Here is a 20,534-nt window from a genome sequence, read left to right as displayed (position 1 = left end):
ATACTCATTTGAAATTCAATGTGTATTTTACACTTACAATGTGGATTGGCACATTTCAGGTGCTCAGTAGCCATATGTAGCTAGTGGCTACTATAATGGATGACAAAACTATAGTTTCAATGCAAATAAAATTAAAATCCTAACAACTTTTTAATGTGAATCTTGATAAACTGATTCTAATATGATAATACAAAGGACAAAGAGTAGCTAAAATACTCTCGAAGACCAAGATAGGAAGACTTGCTTTACCAGGTATTAAGTCTTATTATAACAGTAACTAAGATAATACAGCATTGAAACAAGTGTGGAAAGTAGATCTATGCAAAAGAATAAAGAACCCAGAAACAGATCTATATATGTGGACACTTAATTTGCGACCATTGGGAATTTCAGAGCAGTAGGGAAAGAATAGCCTTTTCTTAATAAATCGTGCTGGAAAAGTTAAATATTCGTATAAAAAATAGGCAGGGAGTGGTGGCTCACACCTGTAATCCAAACACTTTGGGAGGCTGAGGTGGGAGGATCACTTGAGGCCATGAGTTAAAGAATATAAAAATTATCCAGGTGTGGTAGTGCACACCTGTAGTCCTAGCTACTTGGGAGGCTGAGGTGGGAGAATCGCTTGAGCCCAGGAGGTCAAGGATGCAGTGAGCCATGATCATGCCACTGCACTCCAGCCTGGGTAATAGAGCAAGATCGTGTCTCAAAAAAAATTTGCTTTAAAAGAATTAAAAATTTTTTTTAAAAATTCCTACCTTCCACCATACATAAAAATCATTACCAATCTATCTAGAGCCCCAATCAATAAGAAAAAGCCAACCCAATAAAAACATGGGCAAGAGACTTAGGGATCTGACAGAAGAGGATATTCAGTGGCCAAAAAACTTATGAAAAGATACTCAACCTCGTTAATCAGAAAATGCAAATTAAAATCACAAGGAAATATCACTGCATACTCACCAGAATGGCTAAAATTAAAAAGATTGACAGGAGCATTCTGAACCATTTTTGGCCCAGACTGCTGCCCTATACAAAAATTTTAATAAATAAAAATAAAAAGACTGACAGTACAAAATGGTGGGATGTGAAGCAGTGGCAACTTTTATACATAGCTGGAAGGAATATCAATACTCATATAACCACTTTGGAAAGCAGTTTTTGTCCTTATCTTCTAAAGACAAATATGTGTATACCCTCATCCAGTAATTCCCACTCCTAGACATTCACCCATGTTAAAAGAATCTAGTTACTCACACATCAAAAAACAAGTACAAAGCCGTTCATAGCAACATTTGTAATAGCCAAAAAGTGGAAACCTGATTATTAACAGAAGAATCAATTAATAAATGATGGTATATTCGTACAGTCGAATACAATAGAAGTTGTTGTATTTACACTCTGTGGGCCACACACAGTCTCTGTCACATATTCTTTGTATTTTTTTTCCAACCCTGTAAAAATATAAAACAATTCTTGAGAGCCATTCAAAAACAGGCTGAAGCCTTGGCCCATGGGTGTGGTATGCCATACAACAAAGAAAATGAACAAACCACAGTTACATGCAACAACTTAGATAAATCTCACAAGAATGTGGAGCTAAGGAAGTACAGACACAAAAGAAAAAGTACTATATGATTCTATTTGTAAAGTTTACAAAGCAGGCAAAACTAAAGCATAGTTTTTAGGGTTCATATTTAGATGCTTAAAAGCCTGAGGCAAAATAAGGGAAGTGGTTACACTGGATGAGGGGTTCTGGCAATGTTATGTGTCTTGGCCAGATAACTATTCAGTTTGTGGTAAATAATTGAGCTGTGTACTTTGGGTGTTTTTGTTCGGGGTTTTTTGGGGCATTTTATATTATTCTACACAATATAAAAGGTCTAAAAAGATGTGCTACATAAATGAATGTTCACTGAACTTTCATCACTGAACCTTTATCACTTCATCTACTTTGATCCCTCCCTTTCAGCGAACAAACACTCTCGTGTTGAAGAAACTAAATCCTTCTTTGACTTGGCCTTCCTTTCAAGTTACTGTACCATCTTCCTGCATCCTTTCAACACAAAGCCTCTTTAAAAAGTAGTCTATGCTTTCTGTTACTACTTTTTTGGCTTCTTTTATTCCACAGCCTATTTGTCATTCATCCCCACCACTCTACTGAAACTGCTCTCTCTGTGGCTATCAGTGATCTTCTGGTTGCTAAAACCAGTGGCAGGTTGTCAAAAGGATGACTCTACCATTCATTCACACAATGCATTTAACAGATGTTTCAGTTCTTGCTACTCATACTTGAGATGTAGTATTAACAAGACTGAAAAGGTCTTTGGTGGTCTTCGGAGCTTATATTTTAGTGGGGGAGACAAGGAATTAATATCTAAACAATTTCAGATAGTAACAGGAGATATAAGGATAATAAATCGGAATTCTGTACTCATAATAGTGACTCCTTACTGTGTGAGGGAAGGAGCAGAAAGCAGGAGCCATATTAGATGGGACACTCAAGAAAGGCATCTCTGAGTATTTGACACTGGTGGCCACTCCCTCCCTCCATAGTTTTTCCTACTTTGATCTACTTCTTCCACCTCTCTAACCATTCCCCTTTTGGTCTCTTTTACATGATTTCTTCTCTTCCTGTTTTTCCTTTTTTAATTATAAAAATTTTCAAATATGAATTATCAAAAACAGAATAATTCAGTGAACACATATACCTGTTACCCAGATTCGACATTCATCAAGATTTGGCCATTTTGCTTTATCTATTCTTCTTTACTTTTCTTTACTGAAGTATTATAAGCATTCCAGACATATCTACTTAATTCAGTTTGCCTTGCTAAAAATATGGGTGTTTTCTTACACATCCACATAAAACTAGCAATAATGCTTAGGTATCATCAGTCCTTAACTAAGTTTTTCAGATTTTCTTCAAAACTGTGTCTTTACAGTTGGATCCAAATCAAGTCTGCACATTCCATTTGGTTGTACTTCTTAAACTTCTGTTATCTATCCCTGTTTTTCCCCTCCTGTTTATTCATAGAAACCTAGTCAGTTGTTTTATAGAACTCTGCTTTCTGGATTTATCTTGTCAAAGAATGAGACCCCCTCTCAATATCTGAAACAAAAAGCATAAAGTTTATTTTATTCTTTGCTATGGTAAGGCTAGAGTCTCCCCAGACATAGTAGACCACTAATCTTATATAGGGTTTTGAGGAAGGGTGGAGCTCAAGAAGTGGCAGAGTTTCATGTCTATAAGTGGGTTGACATTATCTGTAAGAATGTGATTATTTGGGTGGGACTGTTGTTGATCAGTGGGCATTCAAGTGTGTTTATTGGAGTGAGTCCATTCCTGTTTGGCTAATTTTCAGAGACAAAGAGCAGTTACTCATCTTTGCAGGTGTTCACCAGGCAAGTTGTCATTGATCAATTCAATGGATTTTAAACCAACTGAAAGGATTTAAAACCAGTTCTGGTGGTTCTCTTGTTACCATGGTTACATAACAATTAGTCTTTTCCTAGGAGTATGGAAATTTTTTTTTATTCCCTTAGTGTTATTAGCTTGATCCTCTATTCTGTTTTTGGTTAAACTGTTTTAGCAAGATTATTTCACAGCTAATACCGTGTGGTCCCTATTACATCAGGAGGCTTACAATACCTGGTTGCCCCCACTTTAAGTGATGGGCTCCAGTGGTTGCAGCTGATTCCTCTGTTGTAAAGTTCCCTGTCATGCTTCTAACTAATGGTTCTATCCATTAATAATCATTACTTGAAACAGTTATTTTATAAGGAATTCAAAAGTGATGAATTGCTTTTCTTTTAAAAAAAAAAAAAAAGTTTTTTTAGAGATGAGGTCTTGCTCTGTTGCCCAGACTCGAATGCAGTGGCATGATTACAGGTCACTGCAACATCAAACTCCTGGGCTCAAACGATCCTCCTGCCTCAGCATCTCGAGTAGCTAGGACTACAGGTGCACCACCATGCCCAGCCAAGTTCTTTAATCTTTTGTACAGATGGTATCTTGCTATGTTGCCAGGCTGGTCTCAAACTCCTGGGCTCAAGTGATCCTCCCACCTCCGCCTCCCAAAGTGTTGGGATTACAGGCATGAGCCACTATGCACCAGCCATGATTTTCTATTATTATTATTATTCCTTCCTCATTTATTAGCTGGTATTTTCTCAACAAACTTTCCCTCATCAACTATGATGATTTAATTACTTGAAATAACGCTCACCCAAGAAAAAGAGAATAAATACTTAATTCTTTTCTTAAATTGTTTCTAATGTCAGAGCCCTAGTTACTTCCTAGTGGGGGTAGTATCCAGTGAGTCGAGTTTTTGTATTTTGACTTTGCTTTTTCTTACTTTACATAATAAACTCATGGGATTTAATAATCAGTGTGATTCAGCCAATTGCAGTCATTATTTTTAATGCCCTAATTGTTCTTTTTCTGACTACCTTTTAAATGGTCTTATCCCCCAGGATCCGTCTATGATATGCTTTTCTTCCCCCTCTGCACTCTTTCCTGACTGACTTCAGTCTTTCCTATAACTACCCTCCACATTTTAATTACTCTCAAATCACTCTTTCTTACATGAATTTACCAGGCATTAGACCTGTGTTTCTATTTACTCACCTGCCTGGCCCTCCCAAAACATATTACATGCATGACTTCATATCTTTGAACTAAATGTATCTTTATTTGCTGTTCTTTTCTTATACTCCCAGTTATCAGCATTTTCGTGCACCCTCTTCCAAGCCAGAAACCTGGAAATCATTTTTTATTCCTTCTCTCTTTTGCATAATTAGGTATTCTCCAAATTCGATCTCAGAATTATTTCACTGTTCCAGCCTTTCCTCTGAATTAAACTGCTTAAAGTATTCAGAAAACAGTGACCTCTTACCCACACTATCTGACCACATTCCTAAGTTGATTGCCTACCACTTATGACCTCTTCCCACTCCAAATTGTTCTCTATTACCCTTGGAGTTACCTTCTTGAAAATAAGTCTAGTCATGTTAGTCCAGTTTCAGGACCTCTGCTGCATCCCTGTTACCTAATACAATAGTGTTTCCCCAGATTTGTCCAAGAGAATATTAATTCTACAAGATATTAATAGGTATTCTTTGAAAAAGAGGTGCTGGAAATAAATACTTAGAAAATACTGATTTCACCCATAATCCCAGCACTTTGAGAGGCTGAAGTGGGAGGATCACTTGAGGCTAGGACTTCAAAACCAGCCTAGCCAACATGGCAAAACTCCATCTCTACAAAAAAAAAAAAAAAAAAAAAGCCAGGTGTGGTAGCACACACCTGTAATCCCAACTACTTGGGAGGCTGAGACACGAGAATCCCTTGAACCCAGAAGGCAGAGATTGCAGTGAGCCGAGATTGTGCCACTGCACTCCAGCCTGGATACTCTGTCTTAAAAAAAAAAAAAAAACTGATTTGTTTGCTCTAGATTTCTCAGCCTTTTTATATGCAGTGTATTTTAATTCTGTGTGTCTAATAGGGGGATATAATAGATAGCATTCTACAAGCTCGTTGGGTCATGAATTTTTTTATTGTTGCTAACTATCTAGAGGGATTAATGTTATTCAGTAAAATTTGGGGAAACACTAGCCAAATGAATAAATTGTTAGCCTTTAGATTGCATTGAAGACCTTTCATAATCTCCCATGTTAAATTAAATATCCCCTACTGTTCCCTTGTCACTCTTTGCATATGTTCTTCTGCATTTGTCTCTTAATGTACTAGCATTATCTGTATCCATCTTCACCATGGACCATGAGTTTCATGGGCTCTCTTTATCTCTGTATCCTCAGCACTAAACAGTGTCTGGCATGTAATAGCTCAATAACAACGCACTGAATAATAAATGGATCTGTTTCTGAAATAGGAATTTTCCCCAGCTCTATTTTTATTGTCATACTTACAGGATCATTGGTTTCTTTAATTTGTAGGTTTGGAAAAAGAATTAAAATTAGAGCTGAAACAGACCTTCAAGTTCATCTAGGCCAGCAGTTTTTAGACTGTGTATCTTCAATATTTCACAATCCTCTTTCCCACAGTTCCCCTTCCCTTCAGGGGCTGTTAAAGGGAATAGAAAGGAAAAAGTGGCATATGAAACACATGTTCTCTTAGCAGCTTTAAATGTTAGGTTTCTTAAATTCCCTTTGAGGAGGAGTTCTGAGGCTATACTTTGGAAGCTATTGGTCTAGAGACCAATCCCTTTGCTTATGAAGAAATGATAACAGGCCCAGAATAATTGGCTTTCCCACTGTCACAAAGTTCTTAGTAACAGAGCCAGAACTAGGATTCAAATGATCTCACTTTCACAGTGCTCTTTGCAAAATTTTGAAAAATGAAAAAGCTTATTAGCTTATGAACTAAAATTCAGTTATGTGTTCACATGAAAACCTGTACATAAATGTTCACTGTAGCTTTATTCATATTAGCCCCAAACTGGGCACAACCCAAATGTCCTTCAACAGATAATGGATAAACAAACTGTGACATATTCATACAGAAGCCATACATGTAATAAAATGGCATAGAACTAAACACACACACAAATAAGTGCAAATAAAACCAGTGCCATGTGAATGAGATCATTGGATTGTCTCCATGTCAATATCCTGGATGTGATATTGTACTGTAGTTTTGTAAGATGTTACCATTGGGGGAAACTGGGTAAAGGGCACAGGGGATCTCTCTGTATTATTTCTTACAACTGAGTGTGAATCTACAAGTATCTCAAAAAGTTTAATTTAAGAATTTTTAAAAATAAAAATACAGATGCCTCCAAAAAATAAAATATTATGTGGATTTATTATTTAGAGCCAAACTTGGAATGCCACAGTTTTTGAGTCCTGAAGCGCAGAGTCTTTTACGAATGCTTTTCAAGCGAAATCCTGCAAACAGATTAGGTAAAAATTTTAACTAATTTGTTTATGTTGTATGTTTGTTGGTGTTTGTTTTTAGCGGGGAGTAGATATTTGTTTTGTGGTGGAATTATTAACTATTTAGACAAGGCTAGGCCTGGTGGCTCACGCCTGTAATCCCAGCACTTTGGGAGACCAAGGCGGGAGAATTACTTGAGTCCAGGAGTTCAAGACCAGCCTGGGAAAAATGGCAAAACCTCATCTTTACAAAAAATACAAAAATTAGCCAGGCATGGTGGTGCGCGCCTGTAGTCCCAGCTACTCAGGAAGTTGAGGTAGGAGGATCACTTGAGCCTGAGAGGTTGAGGCTGCAGTGAACTGAGATCACACCACTGCGCTCCAGCCTGGGTGACAGAGCAAGCCCTTGTCTCAAAATTAATTAATTAATTAATTAATTAGACAAGTATTGAAAACAAAGGCTGAGCAATATGTATATTTCTCCTTGAAATAAAATTACCAGTGAATCCATTTTTGATAGGTGCAGGACCAGATGGAGTTGAAGAAATTAAAAGACATTCATTTTTCTCAACGATAGACTGGAATGTAAGTATAGAATGAAAACTTGCTTGAAATATTTCTTTATAATTAAAATATGTCTAAGTCTCTTTTTTTTTCCCTCCAGAAACTGTATAGAAGAGAAATTCATCCGCCATTTAAACCTGCAACGGGCAGGCCTGAAGATACATTCTATTTTGATCCTGAGTTTACTGCAAAAACTCCCAAAGGTAAGGAGAAAATGTGAAAATCCAAATATAAGACAACAAATATGTTTTTTTCTTGTTTCATCAGAAAATCTTTTCCAGACTCTGGGCGCGGTGGCTCACACTTGTAATCCCAGCACTTTGGGAGGCTGAGGCGAGCAGATCGCTTGAGGCCAGGAGTTGGAGACCAGCTTGGCCAACATAGTGAAACCCTGTCTCTACTAAAAATACCAAAATTAGCCAGGTTTGGTGGCATGTGCCTGTAATCCCAGCTACTTGGGTGGCTGAGGCACGAGAATCGCTTGAACCTGGGAGGTGGAGGTTGCAGTGCATCAAAATTGCACCACTGCACTCCAGCCTGGGTGACAGAGCGACACTCTGTCTCAAAAAGAAAAAAAGAAAATCTTTTCCTGGATAACTCTCTAAGCTATCTTCAAATCTCCTAAATTTGCTGTAGATCAACCTTGTTTCTCCCCTGTTCCACCCCAACTAGGTTATTATTGAGGGCTGCAGTTTCTAATATGGTAGCCAGTAGCCACATGTGGCTAATTAAATTTAAATTAATTAAAATTTAAAGTGTAGTTTCTCAGTCACGCTAGGCATGTTTCAAATGTCGAAAAGCTGCATGTAGCTAGTGGCTATCAGACTGTAAAGTTAAAGAAAATTTCCATCATTTCAGGAAATTCCATGGAACAGCATTAATTTTGAATACCATTAACCCTATAATTCATCGATGTATTATAGCCTTCAAATGAATTAGCTATTTTCTAGGCTCCGAGGGACTAGGATGTTGGTGTTGTAATGGCAATACACAATCAGAACAGATCAGATACAGTGCTTCACAGGTATCCTGGAAAGCAAGAGGTATATACTGTGTACCTGAGAAATAGAATTCCAGAATAAGTGAAAAAGGTCATAGTGTCAACAGTTTTTCCCTTAATTTCCTTTCAAATGAATCTTCTTTGTCACTTCTTACTCTTTTCAGATTCACCTGGCATTCCACCTAGTGCTAATGCACATCAGCTTTTTCGGGGGTTTAGTTTTGTTGCTATTACCTCAGATGATGAAAGCCAAGCTATGCAGACAGTTGGTGTACATTCAATTGTTCAGGTGAGTGGATGTCTAAATAATTTTAGATTTGGAATGTTGTAAGATATAGTTCATTCTGTGAATAGATCTTTTTCTACTGACTTCAAGTGAGCAATTTAAAATACATTTTAGACTGGGCATAGTGGCTCACACCCGTAATCCCAGCACTTTGGGAGGCCAAGGCAGTTGGATCACTTGAGGTCAGAAGTTCAAGACCAGCCTGGCCAACATGGTGAAACCCCTATCTCTACTAAAAATACAAAAATGAGTTGGGCATAGTGGCACGTGCCTGTAATTTCCAGGTACTCAGGAGGCTGAGGCACAAGAATCACTTGATTCTGAGGCAGAGGTTGCAGTGAGCGGAGATCGCACCACTGCACTCCAGCCTGGGTGACAGAGTTGAAACTCTGTCTCAAAAAATAAAATAAAATACATTTTATATCATTAACTTTACTCTTAGGAATTTTTTTCATATGTCATCGAAAAGGTTGCAAGAACCAAAATCCTAGATACCTATGTGACTTGAAAGTAGAGTTTTAGGCCAGGTGCGGTGGCTCACGCTTGTTATCCCAGCACTTTGGGAGGCCGAGGCGGGCAGATCACAAGGTCAGGAGTTCGAGACCAGCCTGTCCAACACAGTGAAACCCCGTCTCTACTAAAAATACAAAAATTAGCTGGGCGTGGTGGCGCATGCCTGTAATCCCAGCTACTTAGGAGGCCGAGGCAAGAGAATCACTTGAACCCGGGAGGCAGAGTTTGCAGTGAGCCGAGATCCGCCACTGTACTCCAGCCTGGGCGACAGAGCTAGACTCTGTCTCAGAAAAAAAAAAAAAAAAAGAAAGTAGAATTTTAAAAGAGTTGAGATAAACATGACGATGTTGTCTATATCCTCTCCTGTGCCTCAAAATGTTTTTCATGCCGAGTTTGTTTCACCCTCTGCCTCCTTCAGGTCAGCTATGATGAATTGAGGTCTTCTGGTTCTTTGATGCCTTAGAACAGGAGTCGGCAGACTTTCTCTGTGAAGGGTCAGATAATACTTGAGGCTTTGTGGGCTATATGGGCTGTGTCACAACTACTCAACTCTGCTATGTAGCACAAAACAACCACAGACAATACATAAACAAGTGGGCATGGCTGTGCGCCAATAAAACTTTATTTACACACACAGGCAATGAATCAGATTTGGCTCACTGGCCATAGTTTGTCAACCTTTGCCTTAGAAAAGATACAAGAAATGAAAATGAACTCAAATCTTAAGTCATCTTTCTAATCAAAGGGAACTCGATATATCTTTTGAAGCATTGGATTCTTTTTAGGATATCATTTGTACTTGGATTTGCTTGATGATTAAGTTGCTTTTGCTCTAAAGTTTTTTCATGAGTCAGTTATCCTGTTTTCCATTTTGTAGAAAAACAATTAAAACACTGGTTTTTAAGCAGAGCTCATGTTGAAATAGTCTGTGCCATTTACTATGCAAGCACATGAATGTATGGCAAGTTTTTAAATTATAAATTCTGTACCTAACATAGAAACCACAAACTTGTATATCCTACAAAATTCAAGTTTTAACATATACAAAGCTCATAGGCATGGATGTCTCATATCAGTATAGCCAAGGGCAGCACAACTTTCCTCAGCCTGTTTATGGAATCAGTAAGTTGCTGTTCATCATCTACTGTGTGTTATTAGTCCCTAACCCATGACGAGCTTCTTTAGCATAAGTTGTGTAAGGCTATGACTTCAGGGTGAAGAAAGGAGGGAGTGGCTACTGAAAGTCCAAAATGGCGATAACAGGTATTGCTTGCAAATACATTATTTTTATTTAATCTTCACCATTACCCTCTGAGAAAATACAGGCTCAAAGTTACATAGCCTGTAAGTGGTGTACCTGAGACAAGAATTCAGATATTCTAATTCTGAATCCTCCTAAATCCTTTCCTTCTATACCATAGGTTTCAAACTTCTCATTTGCAAAGGTACTTGAAAACCTATAGCCGACTGGGGACTGGAATAAGGCTGAATCACAGACAAAGATGTAGGCCCCATATCAAGTAGCTCTGCTTTTTCTGTTGTGCAAATTCAATTTTTGTTTGTAACATAAGCTTTTTAAAGTCATATTTCTTGCTGTACACTTCATTGTAAACACTTTCAAAATCACTTGTTTGTAGAATAATAAGTACTATAAAGATGTATTTTTATTCTTATTCATTTATATGTAGGGCATCAACAATGCATGCTGAGTAACATACTTCCCTATTATAAAATGCACTAAAGGCATTATGGGACTCTTCACCAATTTATAATTTTTTGTAGCAGTTACACAGGAACAGTATTCAGTTTACTGATGGATATGAAGTAAAAGAAGATATTGGAGTTGGCTCCTACTCTGTTTGCAAGAGATGTATACATAAAGCTACAAACATGGAGTTTGCAGTGAAGGTAAATTTTTTTTATTTAAAGTGCAATTCATACAGTTCTTGTTCATGCATGTCAGTACCAGTTAAAAATTACACTCCTCTTGTTGTTAAAAGTGCCTTTTGTTATAAAAAAGTTAAATATCTGGCTAGTGATCTTCAGAGATCTTAATCTAGAACCCTGTGAGCTAAAGGTAAGGTGGTTATATATCTAGTTTGCCCAGAGCAGTAGCAGTTTACACCTCAAGTGATTTTTTTTCTTTTTTTACCTCAAGTGATTTTTAAAGTATCTTTTTACTCTGAGAAGTCCTCATTTTATGCTCAGGGTGTCAGCAAATTCCTCAAAATTGTGTGCAAAATTTTGTATGTTTACATCTTCTCTGGCAAAAAGTTCATACCTTTCTTTGCATCTAAAAGGATCTGGGAACTAATGAATAAAAACCACTATCATAAAATTCGTTATCATTGGCTGTTTTAATTTCATCAAGTATCCTAAGACAGAATTTTCTAAGCCAAAAACCAAGGAACCTAGCTCTGCGATAAAGTTTGAATTTCAAACCTTTAGTCGTAAGTGAACAAACACTATGTTCAAGTCTCTTTTCACTTCTTGGAATAGTAACCTCTGCTCTCCAGTCTCAAGCAATTCAAACAATGTCTAAAGCTTTCAACTTGTTTGAACCTTAGGACTGGTTTATAAATATACATAGCTCATGTTTAGAGAGATAGTGACATTAGTTGTTATCACTCTCCTAAACTTAGATGTAACTGCTTTAAAGTCGTCAGTGTCTATAGGGCTTTCTGTCAGATAGAAGGATGAACCATAAAAATACATTTAATTTGCTTCATTGGAAGGGCAATAAAGCTAATTTTAAAGAAGGAAATTCTTAAAAGAAATACATTTAATTTTCTGTTTTCCTATTCATTGCTCTTACTGAAATCTAAGATACATAGAAGTTTTCAAATTGCTTACATGAAAGGAGAAAAGACTAATAATGTATTTGGTAGGCAGTTTAAGGATGTGTCTTGCCTCCATAAATACATCATAAAAAGCAGAAATGTCCTGAGGCCCCTTTGAATTACAGAAACCTTGAGGACTATGCCTAAAACCTCAAAAATACCTCCAAGCTATTTGTGGATTTTTGTAACTTAAATGACTCATAAAACCAATCCCAACACAACTGGATTCTACTGAAATTACCACATATTTGAGGTCCACAAGCACAAGTATAGATCTAATGCAAACTGGGCTCAGATTAGCAGATCCATGCCAAAAACGACCCCTCCCAGTGTGTTCTGGTTTTCAAAAGACTAGTCCCAGGTCATCTCTTAAATTAGCATGTCTATTCCATATACCTCTCCTCTTAATCACCCATTTGCCTAATTCCACACTATCATTTGCAGTTGATTACAGTGGGCACCTGTATGTTTATCTTCCCTGTTCTCCAAATACAGAACTGTTATGCAAGTACAGTCTACCCTTGAATAACACAGGACTTGGGAGTGCTGATCCCCAAGCAGTTGAAAATCCACGTATAACTTGACTCCCGAAAACTTAACTGCTCATAGCCTACTGTTGACCAGAAGCCTTACTGATAGCATATATAGTCGATTATTTTGTATGTTATATGTATTATATACTGTATTCTTACAATAAAGTAAGCTAGAGAAAAGAAAGTGTTATTAAGAAAATCATGCCAGGCATAGTGTCTCACGTTTGTAATCCTAGCACTTTGGGAGGCCGAGGTGGGAGGATTGCTTGAGGCCAGGAGTTTGAGACAAGCCTGGGCAACATAGCAAGACCCTATCTCTACAGAAAAATTGTTTAAAAATTAGCCAGGCATGGCTACATGTGCCTGTAGTCCCAGCTACTCAGGAGACTGAGACGGAAGGATTGCTTGAGCTCAGGAGGTTCAGGCTGCAGTGAGCTATGTGCCACTGTACTCTAGCCTTGGCAACATAGCCAGACCTCATCTCTACAAATAATTTTTAAAATTATCTGAGTGTAGTGGTGTGTGCCTGTGGTCCCAGCTACTCAGGAGGTAGAGGTGGGAGGATCACTTGGGCCCAGGGGTTTGAGGTTGCAGTGAGCCGTGATTGTGCCACTACACTCCACCCTGGGCAACAGAGCAAGACCCTGTCTCAAAAAAAGAAAAAATATATATAAGGAAGAGAAAATACATTTACTATTCATTAAATGGAAGTGGATCATAATAAAGGTCTTTTTCCTCATCATTTTCACCTTAAGTAGGCTGAGGAGGGAGGAAGAAGAGAAGGAGTTGGTCTTGGTGTCTCAGGGGTGGCAGAAGCAGAAGAAAATCCACGTGTAATTGGTCCCTCATAGTTCAAACCTGTGTTGTTCAAGGGTCAACTATAAATCCGTTTCAGATAGAAGACTGGAGCCATGCTTGAGAGTTGTAACCTCTTTCCTAGGTTGCTGGAGTGTCTGGGTATTTAGTGCATACTTAATTACTAAGCTGTTTAAAATTGAACATACAAAGGCCACCTAATTTGTTTCAGACTACCCTTTGAATGAATAGAAAGCGAAATTTGTCTTTTTTATATAATATTAGTTGAGCAGATTAAAACATTAAGAAAAATATTTTTAAGGAGCAGCCAATATAAAAGGATTAGAAAGCTACATTACTATTTTAAAGGGCTTTATTATAATAATTAAACCAAATTCTAACCAAATAAAATGCTAGGTATGATTTTCTATGTAGCTTTCTGCCTAACTTCAAAAACAAGATTGTTCTACTTAGCAGATAATTAGCTTTTATAAGTAGCTTACAGCTAACAGGATATTCAATTGAAGCATTTTATTAAAGGAAGTAAACTTAATTCAATAAGCAGATGCTAGTGGTGGTGTTACAGATATATCTAGCTCTTAATTATCTGTATTGATGGGGGGTTAGAAGTTGACTGAGTTCCCAAATGTTTAAGGCCTCAAGGATAGAAGAAAAGATATGTTAACTGTGTTCTTGGTACCTTTTCTCGAGGCTTTTTGAGTTTTTGGTTAAGTCCTAAACTTACTACAAACTTACAAACTTAGACTGGAGAGGCATGGTGGGAATGCGACTCATGAGTTAGAATTTACAGCCTTGCCATCTATATCAGGACTGGCTTTCTGATTAAACAATCTGGCCAGGTAGTTGAATAAAACTGACTGATAAATGGCTTATTTATACACTATTTACATGAGGTAATACCCAAGGTCTGTAGCTATAAACAATTAATGTTTATAACTGTATAGTTGATGAGGTTTTGTGATAAACATTTGCCTTTTAGATTATTGATAAAAGCAAGAGAGACCCAACAGAAGAAATTGAAATTCTTCTTCGTTATGGACAGCATCCAAACATTATCACTCTAAAGGATGTAAGTAGATTCTTTAATATGGATCATTTGAATCAGTTGTCTAACTCACATTGAAAGTAGTGTATTTTCAAAAATCATGTGGTAGACAAAGAACTCATCATAGGCTGGGCACAGTGGCCCACGCCTATAATCCCAGCAGTTTGGGAGGCCAAGGCAGGAGGATCACTTGAGGCCAGGAGTTCAAGACCAGCCAGGTCAACACAGTGAGATCTCCATCTCTACAAAAAAAAATTTTTTTTAATTAGCCGGGCCGAGCACAGTGGCTCACACCTGTAATCCCAGTACTTTGGGAGGCTGAGGCAGGAGGATTGCTTGAGCCCAGGAGTTCAAGACCAGCCTGGGCAACATAGGGAGACCCTGTCTCTAAAGAATATTTAAAAATTAGCCTGACATGGTGGCTCATGCCTATAGTCGCAGCTACTCTGGAGGCTGAGGTGGGAGGATTGCTTCAGCCCGGCAGGTCAAGACCTCAGTGAGCAGTTATCGCACCACTGCACTCCAGCCAGCGCAGCAGAGCAAGACCCTGTCTCAAAAACAAAAACAAAACAAAACAAAATTCAACATGGTAAGTTTAAAAAGTAGATTTGAAAACAATTTATATGTGTATATGGCATAATTTCATTTATCAATAAAGATATGTTTGTACAGTTATTTTTTTCTACTTTTGCTTTAAGAAGAAAAGTACTTACGATATTATTGCTTTTAATATCTGCACTTACTTGAACACTTACCTAAATGTTCAGTGTTAATATTACTATTAGTTCATATTCAATATTGACTAGTCTCACTCTCCAGACTACCCCAAAGTATCTTCCACATTACTAGAAAAGAGATCTAACACTCATAACTACCCATTTAACTTCCCTGCCTACAGTCTATAAAGTCCCCAGCTGCTTAAGACCCTGCCTTCCTCTGTAGTTTTCAGACTTCTCACACACCCTTTCTCATACACCTGATGCTCTGTGTTCTAGTATGTAAATTTCTTGCGCATGCCTCATTTTCCATGCTGCTCTGTCTGAATTTATAGTTCCCTCAGTTGCTAACACCATCTATTTTCTTTACCTGGCTAACTACCACACATACAAGATTTTGCTAAGGCACTGCTTCTTCCAGGAAGCCTGCCCTGCCCATTGCCACCCCCAGGACAAGTAAAGTATCTTTCCCTGGACTGTCATGATAACCCTGTTGCCTATGTCTCTCTTGACTTTTATTATAACAAAGTGTTGGCAAACAGTGTGAACTCCCCAGGTAGTGTTAAGTCTTCTCTTGCTAATGATGCTCAATAGGCCCAAAGGCCTTATCTGGGGGTTGTCAAAACTCAAATTTCCTCAGATTATCACTGCTCATGGAGACACAGCAAAACCTCGTCTCTACAAAAAATGCAAAAATTAGCCAGGTGTGGTGGCATGCGCCTATAGTCCCAGCTACTTGAGAGGCTGAAGTGGGAGGATCGCTGGAGCCCAGGAAGTGGATATTGCAGTGAGCCAAGATTGTGCCAGTGCACTCCTGGGCGACAGAGTCTGTCTCAAAATAAATAAATAAATAAAATTTGTCTTGAATATGAAGTGAGTTTAATTTTTCTTTTATATTTTAAACTTTGTTTTGGGCACATATAGTTTCAAATAATATTTACATTTTGATGTTGAAATTTATAGGTATATGATGATGGAAAATATGTGTATGTAGTAACAGAACTTATGAAAGGAGGTGAATTGCTGGATAAAATTCTTAGACAAAAATTTTTCTCTGAACGAGAGGCCAGTGCTGTCCTGTTCACTATAACTAAAACCGTTGAATATCTTCACGCACAAGGGGTAAGTCTTTTTACCACTCTATATGTACATACACACACTTTTTTCCTTTATGTTTGAGCTAGAATTAGATAGAAATTACTTTATGCCTGAAATGGAAAATAACTGCTATTAGCTGAATTATCCTACTGACCTTCCTCTATATAAACTTTTATTATTGAGATTGAAGTGTACCTTTGATATACCTAGCTTGTTTATGTTAAACTCTTGTGCTTCCAAGAAAAAGTAAGTGATCTCTTCCGACCTGGAAAACATAGCATTGTTTCTGCTAGGTCACTCTGTACTCATGAAAACCAGGCCCACTTCAGGTTAGAAGCAGAACCAAGGAATCCTGGTTTGTATTCATGTATAAAAGGAAATCCTTAAAACAATGAGGCCAAGGAGTCACATGCTTCGGCTGGTGGATATGCTCTTCGTTCTTCTTGTATGCAGATTTTTAGTAAACAGCAAAAGAAAATTGTATTTCTAGGCTGGGCACGGTGGCTTATGCCTGTAATCCCAGCATTTTGGGAGGCCGAGGCAGGCAGATCACTTGAGGTCAGGAGTTCGAGAAAATCGTATTTTTAAAACAAGGCGGCCGGGTGCAGTGACTCACGCCTGTAATCCCAGCACTTTGGGAGGCCAAGGTGGGTGGATCACCTGAGGTCAGGAGTTTGAGACCAGCCTGGCCAACATGGCGAAACCCTGTCTCTGTTAAAAGTACAAAAATTAGCCGGGCGTCATGGTGCATGCCTGTAATCCCAGCTACTCAGAAGGCTGAGGCAGGAGAATTGCTTGAACCCGGGAGGCGGAGGTTGCAGTGAGTTGAAATTGCACCACTGCACTCCAGCCTGGGCAACAGAGTGAGACTCCATCTCAAAAAAAAAAAAAAAAAAAAAAGAAGGGAAGTCTGGGAGGAAAGGAGAAAATGAGGGGAGGGAGGGAGGAAAGGAGAACAGCAGAGGAGTGAAGCAGAGGAACAGAAAGCAAGGGGAAAATAAACAATTTTTTAAAAATTTTTTAGTTGACAAATTATATATATTCATGGTATACAACATGATGTTTTGATACATGCATATATAAAAGATTACTTCTTAAGGAGTTCAGTTTCAATACATTCTTCTTGTTTTGTCTTTACCCCTGAAAGCCAAGTAGAATGTGTTAATTCTGGAGCTTCCTGACTTCTAACTTATCAAGATTTGCCTAGTATTGTAACTTGAAATTAGTAGAACTCAGTAGTCACTGAGGAACTTATGACCTTGAAGTCATCAAAGTCTTCTGTGTTCTTTTCCCAATGCCTCATCAGTAATTCGTTATTAAAATAGTCTGGAGAAGTGATGTCCTGGATGTGAGGAACTAAATCTAATTTGATTGATTGGAACACAGACTCAGAATTTGGTGACAGAAGGCACACTTAAGTCTAAAAAGGAATGTCAGAGAAGCTTATGATAAAAAAGTACAGTAGTCCCCCACTAATCTGCAAGTTTGCTTTCTGTGGTTTCAGTTACCACAGTCAACCATTGTCAAAAATATTACAGTATTTTGAGAGACCACATTCACATAACTTTTATTACAGTATATTGTTACAAGTGTTCTAATTTATTATTAGTCATTGTTAATCTCTTACTGTGCCTAATTTATAAATTAAACTATATCATAGGTATATATAGCTAGGAAAAAATATAGAGAGACTTTGGTATTATCCTCAATTTCAGGAATCCACTGGGGGTCTTGAAACATACACGCCACGGATAAGGGGGGACTACTGTACTCAGGTAGATCATTAAAAGAGGAAAATAATACAGAACTCTAAAGAAGAGGTTTCTTGCATGTGTAACACCTTGTATATCAAATAGGCAATACCAAAAATAAAGTCCAGATTTGTTTTGGTTTTTTCCTTTTTACTCCTCAATGCCCTGTCTATTCCATTTAGTCTATCAGAATATATTTGTTGTGTATGTATCTTGTACGTGCTGTTCCTTCTAGTTAGAATGACTCTCCCTTACTGTTCTTATGGCTCATTCATTCTGTTCTTCAGCTATTGGATCAGATGTTACCTAATCTAGAGACCCTCCCTGACTGCCCTATTTAAAGTGACCTCCCTAGTTATGTCCCATCTCTCAACCTATTCTCTGCTTCCCCCAGAACTGTGTAAGCTCCTAGCATGGAAAGGCCAGGATCTCATGGGTCTTGTTCACCACGGTATCTACAGCAGCTTATATAATACCCTGGTACATGATAGACACTCAATATTAAATGAGTGATCAACCTGGAGGTAGATATATTATTGCTGTTTGCAATTTTCCTTAACCCAATTACTCAGTTGGACAAAGAGGAGGGAGGTAAGTACTATTCTTTCTTCCTCCTCCTCCTTGCCCCAGGTCTATGTTAGAGAGTTATGCTTTACATTATCAGTATTTTATAATGTTAGGCTAATTTAAAGGTCAGCACTCATCATCTTGTTAAGTGCATTGCTTGACAGTTTGTGAATAAAGAACTTTCAGTAATGGAAATATATTGTTAACATAACTCTTTAATTTGTATTTCAATTAGGTGGTTCATAGAGACTTGAAACCTAGCAACATTCTTTATGTGGATGAATCTGGTAATCCGGAATCTATTCGAATTTGTGATTTTGGCTTTGCAAAACAGCTGAGAGCGGAAAATGGTCTTCTCATGACTCCTTGTTACACTGCAAATTTTGTTGCACCAGAGGTAATTGTGAGAGAGTTTGCTTGCAGTATTAGTATGTTTTAAAACTCATTCACTATGTTTAATACCGAATTATTAATAATAATTTAATTGAAGACTTACTGAAGAAATAATTAGGATAAAATGCCAGCCTTTCATTTCCCTGTTTAATGTTTCAATGACATCTGATTGCCTACAGAAGAATCTAAATTTCTTAACATATTATAAAAGACCTTGAGGCAGGGCATGGTGGCTCATGCCTGTAATCCGAGCACTTTGGGAGGCCAAGGCAGGAGGACTGTTTGACGCCAGGAGTTTGAGACCAGCCTGGGCAACATAGTGAGACCCCATCTCTACAAAACATTTTAAAATTAGCTGGGCATGGTGGCGTGCCTGTAGTCTCAGCTACTCAGGAGGCTGAGGTAGGAGGATCACTTGACCCCAAGAGTTTGAGGTTGCAGTGACCCAAGATCACACCACTGCACTCCAGCCTGGGTCACAAAGCAAGAACCCCTCTCAAAAAAAAAAAAAAAAAAACCTTCAGTCTCTCTGGTATTCCCTACCTGCTCCGGTATTCCCTACCTGAAGTTCTAGACACACTGGACTTCTGGCCTATCACTAAGCCTGCTCTGCTCTCTTACTTATAGGTCCAATATAAGCAGGCCACCCTCTAGCCTTCCTTCTCTCCCCATGTCAGGAATAAATTGCTTCCTCATCTTCATCTCTATAACATTTAAGACATAATTTGGGGTTTTTGTTTGTTTGTTTAGGGACAGGGTCTCCCTCTGTTGCCTAGGCCAGAATACAGTGGTGCAACCATAGCTCACTGCAGCCTTGAACTCCTCAGCTCAAGCAATCCTCCTGCCTCAGCCTTCCAGGTAGCTGGGACTACAGGAGAACACCACCGTGCCTGGCTTATTTTTTATTTTTATTTTTTAAAGATGAGATCTTGGCCAGATGCCATGGTTCACGCCTGTAATCCCAGCACTTTGGGAGGCCAGGGCAGGCGGATTGCTTGAACTCAGGGGTTTGAGATTAGCCTGGGCAACATGGCGAAATATAAAATATAAAAATAAGCCAAGCGTGATGGCACATGCCTGTAATCCCAGCTGCTCGGGAGCCTGAGGCAGGAGAGTTGCTTGAACCCGGGAGGCGGAGGCTGCAGTGAGCCAAGATCGCGCCACTGCACTCCAGCCTGGGCGACAGAGTGAGACCCTGTCTCAATAATAATAATAATAATAAAGAGGTCTTGCTGTGTTGCCCAGGTTGGTCTCAAACTCCTGGCTTCAAGTGATCCTCCCACCTTGGCCTCCCAAAGTGCTGGACTGCAGGCGTGAGCCACCATACCCTACCCAGACTTGATTTTATTATAATATTTATCAGGTTGAGTCGTTAACTATTTATATGTTTATTTCCCATCAGATTTTTTTTGGGGGGGGGAAATCAGGGGTTTTTTGTATTTCTCATAGTTCATACCTGATAAAAGTTGGTGATTTTTGTGCTAGGTTATGTGTGTTCTTTGTGTGCGTGTGTGTATG

General features: G+C 38.4%; 1 protein-coding gene across 16 annotated transcripts in view; it reads left to right on the top strand.

The window, feature by feature from the left end:
• The window catches only part of RPS6KA3 (ribosomal protein S6 kinase A3), a 117,721-nt gene that overhangs the window by 83,688 nt on the left and 13,499 nt on the right, over positions 1-20,534 (top strand). For 9 of the 16 annotated variants that reach the window (XM_063804053.1, XM_016942880.3, XM_063804054.1 and 6 more), the window contains 8 exons: positions 6,833-6,921; positions 7,415-7,479; positions 7,559-7,661; positions 8,623-8,747; positions 11,040-11,165; positions 14,426-14,515; positions 16,171-16,329; positions 18,859-19,020. In XM_063804053.1, the coding sequence (XP_063660123.1) occupies positions 6,833-6,921; positions 7,415-7,479; positions 7,559-7,661; positions 8,623-8,747; positions 11,040-11,165; positions 14,426-14,515; positions 16,171-16,329; positions 18,859-19,020 (919 nt within the window). The remainder of the gene's footprint in view (positions 1-6,832; positions 6,922-7,414; positions 7,480-7,558; positions 7,662-8,622; positions 8,748-11,039; positions 11,166-14,425; positions 14,516-16,170; positions 16,330-18,858; positions 19,021-20,534) is intronic. The other 7 variants (XM_063804055.1, XM_063804056.1, XM_054676647.2 and 4 more) reach the window with 2 other exon arrangements.

This window comes from Pan troglodytes, chromosome X (assembly GCF_028858775.2).
Source record: "Pan troglodytes isolate AG18354 chromosome X, NHGRI_mPanTro3-v2.0_pri, whole genome shotgun sequence".
In the NCBI taxonomy this organism is placed as follows: Eukaryota; Metazoa; Chordata; class Mammalia; order Primates; family Hominidae; genus Pan; species Pan troglodytes.
Note: the sequence above shows the minus strand (reverse complement) of the source record. Positions and strands in the feature narration are given on the sequence as shown.